This window comes from Cornus florida, unplaced genomic scaffold (genome assembly GCF_030987335.1).
Source record: "Cornus florida cultivar Cherokee Brave unplaced genomic scaffold, ASM3098733v1 CherokeeBrave_3.0.0_Hap2_Chr04, whole genome shotgun sequence".
Taxonomy (NCBI): domain Eukaryota; kingdom Viridiplantae; phylum Streptophyta; class Magnoliopsida; order Cornales; family Cornaceae; genus Cornus; species Cornus florida.
Genome location: NW_026775574.1, coordinates 74331021 through 74341838, shown reverse-complemented (window position 1 = coordinate 74341838; position 10818 = coordinate 74331021). Strand labels below are relative to the sequence as shown.

Sequence of the window (10818 nt, the reverse complement as noted above, 5' to 3'; positions counted from 1 at the left end):
TGATTGGTGGAGATGATGAGGCCCAAGATGTTGTTGAACTTACAATGAGAATAACAAGTGATAAATGAATTCTGTTGGGGCACAGTTGATAGTTGGGGAGGTTGGAACTTCTTGGACAATATGAGGTCATAGTGGATAGTGGTTGAATGGTTTTGAATATGCGTGACTAACAGGGTTGTGATCATTAAATGCTTGGTCGGCTCATTTTGTAACGCCATACATGGCCAACTCCGACTCTGTCTGCTCTGGTTTCTTGGCTAGGTTAGTTTTGTGGCTTACATGCTAAGGTCAGCACACAATAGAGTTCTACTTCTCTTGTAAGGGTCCGTTTGGCATGTGCTTTGTTTTTGACGTTTTGTTTTTAGCTAAAACGGAAACAGTGTTTTTGCTGTAGGAGTGTTTTGGAAAAAATTCGGAAGCTCGTTTGGGAACGATGTTTTGCTATGAAAATGTCGAAAGCAAAAACATGCAAAACATGTTTGGTAAGTCATGCGTTTCAAAATTTTTGAAAACAAAATATGTTTAGTCAGTCCAACTGTTGTAAAAAAAAAAAAAAACATGTTTGGTTATCCTTGTTTTTTATTTGTTTTTATAAATTTTATGTATATTTATAAATAGTTATCATATTTTTAATAAATATGGAGAAATTTGAACCCACAAACATATATATATATATATATATATATATATATATATATATATATATAAATTTTTTCAATAACCTATTTACAAGTTGTTTGCAATAACTCACCTCAATTTTATTATCATTATACATGTATAGTCCAACACAACATTAAAAATAAAAATATTTCTAGTCACATTTTACTATACTACATGAGAATTAACATTTGTAAAAAAAATTAGTAATAACCTATTTACAAGTTCTTTGCAATAACCTGCTTCAATTTTATTATCCTGTTACCTGTATAGTCCAACACAACATTAAAATAAAAACAAACCCAACTGAAAGCATAATTGAAATAGAGTGTATACCATTTACAAGTCTTTAAATATTCAACCAACAAATTAAACAAGTTTAAGTTGTACATAAAATGTTTGGAACAAAGCATTAACAATATATAGTTGTCAGTAAAAATTGATAAGAAGTTCATAAAGTGGATGACAATGGCAACGACACATCATCTTCATAACAGCACATGTGGCCTTTAAGAGAACATCAACACACTTCATATCTGCAATAATAGCATTTAAGTTGAATTATATATCTGTAAAAATGATTTATATTACATATATATATTACAAGCTTACAATAGCAACAAATATATGACATATAAAAGAAAAAATATACCATCACTTTCAGAAGGATCAAAAGTGCTAAAGAGAATTCCAAATTCGATCAGCAATAGTATTACGCAACTGATCCATTTCTCGAAGCTGAGCCGAAGGCACATGCTCAACAATCTCATCATCTTCACCATCACTTTGAGGAGGATCGTTACTATCAAATAAATCATCAGGCTGATGCTGATTTCTGATGAAATTGTGTAATGTGCAACAAGCCATTACAATCAATACTTGTGTTGAAAACTTATAAGGAGGCATTGCCCTCAAAATAGCGAATCTCATCTTCAACAACCCAAAGCATCGCTCAATTATATTTCTCAAAGATGAATGCCTATGATTAAACACTTCCTCCCGACCACGAGGTTGTCTAGTCCTACGATATTCCTGAAAGTGGTAAGTATGACCTCGAAATGGGGCCAAATAACCAGGCTTGTTGGCATATCCTGAGTCCACCAAATAATACTTACCTGCCATGTTTAAAATACATAAAGATATATACAGTAAGATAAACTAACCATATATTAAGTGAATTTGTAAGATAATATTACCTGCTGGTGGAGCTGGAAAGTTCATTGCCTCATTCTCAATACACTCCTTTAGGATTCTCGAATCATTAGCGGAGCCTTCCCGCCCAGCTAGCACATATGTGAACCTCATGTCAAAGTCACATACAACCATTACATTTTGTGTGGTATAACCCTTTCTACCACGAAATGGAAGTTGTGTACTTGCTGGCAGAGTTGCAGGAATGTGGGTTCCATCTATAGCTCCCACGCAATTCTTGAAGTAAGGGAAAAACCTAGAAGACTCTCTAATCTTATTCAGAATCACAGAAAAATCAGGAGGGGCAATGATATGGGTGCCTAACTGACATACTACATGTAACACAGCATGGAAGTGTCTGGAAATGGTTTCAGTGGAGTGTTGAAATCTCTCAGCTACAACACGATTCCTTTGATTATGAGATAAAGTGAGCAAAAAGATTGCCACTTGTTCATAAACAGTTAAAAATTTAGAATCTTTCAGCCCTATACCTTTCAGGGTACTACACAATATTCTAAAAACTTCAGGGTACATCCTAAAATTTTCATAACATCTTTCTCTGTGGCCGTTTAAAATCTCCATAACATACGTTTCCCCTTGTAAAATGGAATCCCTACAACGCCTCTTTTGATAGAAGTTCTGCTCTTCTAAAAGAGTAGCAAATATTAAGACACTCTCATTGTCCTCCTCATCGTCATAAAATTGAATTATTCTTCTTATATGATTCCACATATCCATTGCCCTATTTAAAGATTTAATAGAAGTAAAGCATTTAAGTTAATAAGCAAAACAATTAAATAATAAACAAAATATTTAAATAATAAACAAAGCATTTGAGTTAATAAGCTTAACATTTAAGTAATAAATAAAATATTTAAGTTCATAAGCAAAACATTTAACTTAATAAGAAAAACATTTAAATAATAGCAGTACAGTCATCCAAGAAATAAAAGTATTTAGTTATTACAGTCATCCAAATGTGAGATAGTAATAGGTTAAACAAACAACAAAACACAATCATCCATAAAGAAAGACTCAAACATTTAATGCCCAACCAATTCTTATCTCCTCAGGAGAACTGAGAAAAAATTTCTGCCACTTCTCAGAATCATGTAACAACTTCGATACCTTAGCAAATTGGGCCATCTCAATTCCAGGTATTTTTTGTAAAAGGAGCATGCAGGCTTCAAACATTTCATCATCTTTATCCTTTTTAGAGGGAGAGAGAACTTCATCATCTCCTTTCTCACATGAAGATACACGAGTAGAAGTAGAAGATGCTTTAATTGCTTTCTCTATTGCAGCTTCCATTCTCTCAGTTCTCCTCGCAGAATTCTCATCCATGCCTGACAAGAGTGCAGCCATACTAGGAGATAAACTATCTCTTTTGGCTTTCTTACTTTTACGTAAAGGTGGGGGACTGACATGACAACCCTCTTCCTCATCATCGTCATCATTGGGAGTGGGCAAATGATTGTGGGGGGTGCTGTAGTGGAGGGGTGGGCATGCATTCCTGTTACATATGTGTCCCCAAATATAGTCGACATCTTGTCAAAATGCTTATATCCATGTCTACGAAACTTATTTGTACCCTTAATAACCTACAAAATTTTGTTACAATATTAACCTCATAACAAATAATATACGATATTTTATTATTTATTTAGGACTAATAATTAAATTACTAACCTTGCTCAACCTGCCCCATCTCTCTTCCTCAACTATAACCATGCCCGTCTCATGGTTATATCCCACGCCAGTCTCCGATAACAATTTCTTAAACTCGATATAAATTGTCCTCAATTGGTTAAACTTATTCCGAAGTTGGGTTTTGTCAAATTTTATCCCTGTTTGAACCTTCATTTCTTTTACCATAGTAGTCCAACCTTTTGGATTAAATGTTGTGTTAGTACGATTGCCAGCCCTAACTTGTTCCTCCATAATATTACAGAATTTTTCAGTAAGTGAGTCATCCCATAACACTTTTCCATCTTTCATAACTTCAGCCACCCCTTCTTCTTCAATTGTCAGATATTCACCACATTGTTCCACATTCTCAACATTGATATCCATCTAACAGATTAATAACAACACTATAATTAATAACAACAAAAATAATATATATTACTTCAATAACTCATACTATTACTTCAATAACTCAAAGCCATATAAGTTCAAGCATCTCATGAGTTAAAAGTAATTCAATTGGGGATGGAACTTGAGAAAAATAGAAGAGAAAAATAGATCTCTAGCAGCAATTCAAGCATCTAATGAGTTAAAAGTAAAACAATTGGGGATGGAAATGTGAATTAGGGCACGAACCCTTGAATTGGACCAATTATATATATATATATATATATATATATATTCCCTTTCGTTTACTTCAACATTTTATTACTCAGTTTTCAATATTATTTTCTTCGCAGCCAAATGGTAAAGAATTACTGTGAACAAATGGTGGTTCAAAAAGATGTTGACAGATGCAGCTCCACAAGTTGCGGCGAGAAAAGGGAATAGAATTGATACAGTGTACAATCAGTTCTAAGTTTGTAACTTGGAAGTTATAACGATCATTATATTCGCTAGGCCATTTTTTGGGCTCTCTGGTCCTCTAGAGTGATGCAACATATAGGACCCACCTTTCCACTATCTCACCCATTAATCACTCAGTTAATTTTTATTTATTTATTTATTTATTATTATTATTATATATGTTAAAAAAAAAAAAAAAAACCCCACATGCGCACTCACTTTCTTCCTATTTAAACTTCAATCCTCACTCCTTCTATTTTAAAAATCGAGAAAGTATTACTAAATTACGGTACTGCCTCTCCTCTCTACCACCACTACATTTGTTAATTTTTTGTAATTCATACCACATTCAAGAAATTTGAACCAAGCTCAAACCAACCCGTGTGTCTATATATATATATTTCCCCCTCTTTCTAAGACAAATTTTTAATGCATAAGCAGTAAGATATATAATGAATGAAGATATGCAATAAAATAGGGTGAATATTGGGACATGATTTTAACCATCCAATAAGCCAAACAAGTGCACAACTACCACATTACCGATCATCCATTGACCCAAATGGCCCAGCATTATCACTCATTCTTTTCCAAATGGGAGGTTGGGAGTTTGAACCTCGGTGGAGGTAGTAGGATGTGTACATATTTGCTTAAAAAAAAAAAGTCATTCATTGACCCAAGTCACAACGCTCCAGTAACATCAACCTGCATCACCACTATCTACCCAAAATCCAACACCACTCTTGTGCCACATCCAATTCAACTTAAAATCAACATATCTACCAAAATAAACACCATTAAAAACCTCCTCTTTTTTTTCTTTTTCCTTTTTGTTCCTTTTTCTTTTCTATTGCACTTTCTGGACTACTTATTATAGGATGATTTTTTAACTTTACAGAAAGGGAAACACTACAAACGTCAATGACACAATGTTGTTGTTGTTGTTTTTTATTTATACAAGTCTGTGTTGTTGTTACAAGAGATTACAGCTAAATTGCATAATAAAACCTTCCACTCAAGTTGTGCAATGTACTAGACTTATGACTCTAAATTTTACCATTGTCCTGTCAAAATTATGCAAATTTATAAAAAGTTGTAAATGAACGCAGAAGATATGACCAGTATAATGAGAAAGATAAATTAATTAACATAAAATTACAGACACTGTGTTGTTTCTATCACTGTTAACAAGAGAACCTTCACAAAAATAGACTGGACGCAATACAAGTAGGCAAATTAGCCTTAGAAATTGAGAATCAACCATGTGGGTTGAATGAGGGCCTGTTTGGGAGATGTTTTGACGAAGTAAGAATACAGTAGTTTACTTTTCCTTACAGGGTCTAATTTTTAGTAGCCAGTTGTTGCAATTCAAGAATGTTTTATTTTTTAAGCATGTAGTTTCACCACAAACATATATAAGCAAGAAGGCACATTCCTTATAGCACAACTTCAATGTAATAGAAATTCATAAATTGCACTGCAATGATTCAGTAGGCCCAAGTTACCAATAATCTAGATGATGTCTACAATGTTCTAATGCGCACTGCACAAATACTGCAATTTGCAGAGATTGGATGAAGTCAAACATATATTTCAATTCAATTAATTTTAACAACAAAGCTTATCTGCCCAATACATACTTTCAGTCAACTTCTAATCCCTTGTGTTAACACAAACACATGTACAAACACATACAAATACAAACATACACACGCATTAGCATTATAAAAGTTGCTTTTGTAATAATAAAAAAATGGCCGACTCCCAGAAACTAAATTGAAGAACAAATCATGAAGCATATCTAATATAACAAGTCTAATAATTAGGAAATTCATCAATCATCATGCCAATGCTATTTCAGTGAAGTATTCAAGGAGTGAAACTAGGATTCTGAGAACTCGAAGGTACAATTTGTACCTAAGAAAAACAACAATCCACAACAAGTAACTACGAGTTTCAATTTTTTTTTTTCTTTCTCTTCTTTTTCCAGCGTTTTCTTACCAAACAAACGGAGATTAGGGTTTTGAAAAAAGAGATGGGGAAAATGAAATTACCAACGGCGCCACCAAGAGCACCACCGATTGCAACGCCTGCTGCAATTTGAGTTAGACAGCTATCCTTCGCCATACCTATTTTCTCTCACTAGACTCTCCTTCCCTCCCTCTTTCTCTCTCTACAGATTGGTGACTGAGGGTTTACTTGGGTTTTATTTGAGGTTTTAATGAAAAGGATCAATTGGTGGAAGCCGAAATAACACAAGAGGGGCAAGAACGGTTTCACAGAGGAAAATAAAATGGAGGAAAAGATAAAAACAAGAGAGAGAGGCATGCACCTGGTTAGAGATCGTCGAAGAGATCGGCCGAAAACAGTGGAATCGTCCTTCTCAGTTGTTGCCCAGCCGTCGCCAAGAATCGCCCACAATCGCCAGACCCTAGATTGTTGCAACTTTTTGATTTTATACGTGAAACAAGTGTTACATCCGCTACAGTTAAATGCCCGTTTTTGCTTCTTCCGCTACAGTAATTCTTACCCCAAATAAAACCAAAACAACAAAAAACACCAATTTGGTGTTTCATATTTTGGGCCCAATTTTGAAAATGTTTTACAACTGTTTGAAACACAACAAGCCCAACCAAACATGTTTTGGGCTTAAAAGAGGTTACTGTAGCAAGTCTAAAACAAAACAAAACATCTCCCAAACAGGCCCTAATTATTCTAAAAAATTTTGGGCGTGGCAAAATTAAATAAGCATATTCCTTTGACTAAGATTCGGGATATGGTGCACATGAACTTGCCCAAAGACAAAGATTACCACTTCATATATTGGAGGTCGGGAGTTCGAATTCCATAAAATCACATCTTGGAAATTTTCTAGTAATTACTTTGGGCAAGTGAGATGAGAGACTGAATATGATCAAATGTGAATTATGGGATTGATGCTCTAAGTGGTCTGAGTCCTAAGTCACATAAAGCGAGTGCGAGAGGGAGCCTGAAAACGGTAAAAATTTAAGTTAAGTGGGAGGAAATAACAGCGAGAGCGCGCAGAGCACAAAAACGAAAGTGACGCGAAGTGTAAGAGCAATACCCGTTTAGAAGAATTATGTGATTTAGGATCTGACGCAACTAAATTTTGTATTTTTTATTTCAAAGGGTTTATACTTGTTCATTGTAAACATGTAAATAGTTGTGATAGTCTGACAGACTAACAAGTCCTGTTTTGCCTCCGCTTAGATCTTTGATCTATATCGGGTTTTGGTGTCCTCGCCTTTTTGTGCGGGGTTTGGATGATTTTTTTTCCAATCGGCGGCGCCTTGTGAATGCAGTCTTGGAGCTATTGCCTTAATGATGGCCTGATCTTTGGGTCACTCCTGTTGCTGCTCTTCTCTCTGGGTGGTCCGCTAATATGTTTTGGTTTGTTTCTCAATATATCGGAGGCCTATTTCTTTTCTTTTTTATTTTATTTTATTTTTTTTGTTTGCCTTTTTACGATATTTATGACTGCGTTTGTAAATACCATATGATTATTTTTCTTGCCAGGATAAAATAATAAAAAAGTCCTACTCTTCCTTTGCAATGACCAAAAAGTTTTTAGTTGTTTTCTACAATATACCAAAAAGTTTTTAGTTGTTTTCTACAATATATATATATATATATATATATATATATATATATATATATTATTAATGCTTCCGTATTAGTTTCAAATCTCACATTCTCCAGTTTCATCCCTCCTCTCATCTCTCCCTCTCCCTTCCTCCCCTCTAATAAAAAGACAAATACTAAAATTAATTAGCACAACTTCACTTTTTTATAAATGCATTCCTCTTTTATAGGAAATGTCATTATTGTCCTAATTTAATAAATAAGAGAATTAAACATTTATGAAATTAGATATACTGTTTTTCACATTAAGGAAAGAAAAAAAAAAAAAAAGAATAAGTAGAGTTCATTTTGAAAAGTGGAGTGCGAATATCATTACCCTAAAGATTATTACAAAATATACTTAGTTCCATTTTCTAAAATTCTAAAAAGTAGAAAATAGTATTTGGAGAATTGAAAAACTATTTTAGAAGGAAAGTATTAATTAAGCCTAAAAGGCTTGCAAAGAGGCTAACCGAGGGCTTGAAAGTCTTTGATTTATTCAAATGGGATCCATATAGCATCATCTTTTTAAAAACAAGACTTGCCTACTCACATGTGAATAGATCATTCCTACTATAGCTAATGTGGTCCAATTACAAAAGTACAAGTAATTTGTAACTACAAAATCAAGAAAGTGATAAATAAGGACATTAATTTTTTTTTTTTGGGAATAAATTCAGTCACCTTACCTCATTTCCTTATTTATCACTTTCTAAATTTTGTAATTACAGATTATTTGTGCATTTGTGATTGAACCACATCAGCTGTCATTGGGATGACATATTCACTGGTGAGTAGGCAAGTCTTGTCATTTTTTTAAACATTTTTTAATAAACAATACATGCCGATGGAGAAACATTCTCTTTATAACTAATGTGTCATAATTTCACTGGACCACTTATTTTTTTTATAAAATTATAAAATAAATAAAAAGGAAAAAACTAATCTTTTTTTATTTATTTAAAGTTGGTCGAACCGATACTCAATCTACTAATGTGGTACACGACACATAAGCTGTGAGGAGGAGGTTCCTTCTAAGTTGAGAGGGGGTAAATATTATTCTTTTTATCTCAACAGTTTTCAAATTTGCCCACCAAACAATCTTTTAAACTATTTTCTATTTTTATGATATTTAAGAATAGAAAACTAATATTAGAAAATTGAATCTGCGTGAATTTAATGACTAAAGGGACCCTTCTCCAATTTTGACAAATTAAACAATCTCACGGATAAACATCTCCATCTTATATAAGTAGAAAATTGTGTTACAAAAATCCACACATGCACACCTAAATTAATGGCCGAACAATTGGTTTTCTTGAATACCCTTAATGTGGTGCAACAATATCATGTTTATTGGAAAGTGATGTTACTATATCTTGTTTCTAACAAGTATTAATACATGGGCATTTTCATATTGTATGAAGAAAAGTCTATGGTTAGTAGGGATTAGGGAGGTAAGTCTTTGAGATTTCGCTTTTGAACCGCACTTCTGACTTGAATAGTGCGTGTGTTATGGAGCCGATACACGTTCTCTAAAGGAAAAAAATTAAATAAAAAATAATGAAGAAAAGTCCATGTCTATTTTGATGAGTTAGGTCCAATGCTCCATTGGGTTGGAGGCAAATGTGAGTACGAGAATTAGAAGAAAGATTTGATGATCAGTAGAGTTCTTAACATTTTTAAGAAGGAAAGGAAATGAAAAGGGAATGGACAAGAAGTTACCTTTTTCATTTCTCATTTTTCTTTTCCTCTCAATTTTCTATCCCTATTATCAAACAAGTATTCTTTCAGTCTCAAATTAAACGTCCATTTGGAATCTAACTTTTTAAGAAGATGAGTTTTAATATATATTTTTTATTATAGTGTTGACACCCATTTTGATAAAATTTTGTGTTGATGAAGTGGCAGCCTTTTTGGTGATGATGTAACACGTGGGCAAGGTGATAAAATGGAAACGTAGAATAAATTGCATAAACCTGTATGCAAAGGTGGTATGGATAGTAGTATTTGAATTAATTGGGTAAGGTTTGTAATAGCTAATAGTTATCTTTAGGATAGTTTAGTTTAAATATGCAGTTGGTTTGGTGATAGAGTCGTAATCAAGTAAAATGCTTATGTATAGGAATTAGTTTATTTTAAATTTACATTTAGTTGGTATAGAGTTATAATATAATTAGGTTACATAAGGGTATGAGTTTGTTTTACCTATTATTATTCTATAAATAATTGTAGAGGCATGCTATTTTAGAGGTCCAACACCCTTAGAATTTTTATTTTAATGTTATTACTTTCTCAAGCTCTTCTCCCATATAGCAACCTTGCTATTTCGGTCTATTTTTCCCTCTCGATCCCCTTGTCTCTATCTGTTTCTATCTCTCTTCCTCTCAATCTCTTTCTCTATCTCCTTCTATATCTATATCTTCTTCCCTTTCTATGATCTAAACTATTATTATTTAACTCAGTATTGAAAGTCCTTTTTACTAAGGTAATTTTGAACCTACGAAGGAGGTTTTACGTTCTCTTTTTCCTATAATCGCCTGAAAGTTAAAATCTCAAAGAGACAATCATTAACTAAACACACTTGAACCACATTGGTGGTTCTGGCACGCCCATAACATACAAATTTAGAATCGGCTTTAGCCAGCTGATTTTAGTGTCAACATATAGTGTTAGTGAATGAATTACCAAAATATCCATGGGTCCACATAGATGTGATTGTTTACTTTTATAAGTTCAATACAAGAAGGTTAAATTGGCAATGTTACAAAAAAATTGTACTTCGACTTTTCGACT

At 33.3% G+C, this 10818-nt stretch overlaps 2 protein-coding genes across 2 annotated transcripts; both read right to left on the bottom strand.

The window, feature by feature from the left end:
• Nucleotides 1-1279: 1279 nt before the first annotated feature.
• Nucleotides 1280-2586, bottom strand: LOC132305129 (protein ALP1-like). The gene is made up of 2 exons (XM_059802808.1): nucleotides 1854-2586; nucleotides 1280-1772 (listed from the first exon to the last, which is right to left on the bottom strand). The coding sequence occupies exons 1-2, from the start codon at nucleotides 2584-2586 to the stop codon at nucleotides 1336-1338; spliced, it is 1170 nt and encodes a 389-aa protein (XP_059658791.1). The 3' UTR covers nucleotides 1280-1335.
• Nucleotides 2587-2883: 297 nt separating this feature from the next.
• LOC132305128 (L10-interacting MYB domain-containing protein-like) lies at nucleotides 2884-3921 on the bottom strand. Its single transcript, XM_059802807.1, has 3 exons — nucleotides 3538-3921; nucleotides 3369-3449; nucleotides 2884-3288 (listed from the first exon to the last, which is right to left on the bottom strand). Exons 1-3 carry the CDS (start codon nucleotides 3919-3921, stop codon nucleotides 2884-2886), a joined length of 870 nt encoding a protein of 289 aa, XP_059658790.1.
• Nucleotides 3922-10818: the final 6897 nt, after the last annotated feature.

Bases quoted from the DNA above. Each gene is read 5' to 3' on its own strand.
- LOC132305128 (XM_059802807.1), bottom strand. From the start codon at position 3,921: ATGGATATCAATGTTGAGAATGTGGAACAATGTGGTGAATATCTGACA. The intron at 3,450-3,537 runs GTTAGTAATTTA...AAAATTTTGTAG, and splicing joins GATGGGGCAGGTTGAGCAAG to GTTATTAAGGGTACAAATAA. The intron at 3,289-3,368 runs GTAACAGGAATG...GACGATGATGAG, and splicing joins CTATATTTGGGGACACATAT to GAAGAGGGTTGTCATGTCAG.
- LOC132305129 (XM_059802808.1), bottom strand. From the start codon at position 2,586: ATGGATATGTGGAATCATATAAGAAGAATAATTCAATTTTATGACGAT. The intron at 1,773-1,853 runs GTAATATTATCT...TAAACATGGCAG, and splicing joins CTTTCCAGCTCCACCAGCAG to GTAAGTATTATTTGGTGGAC.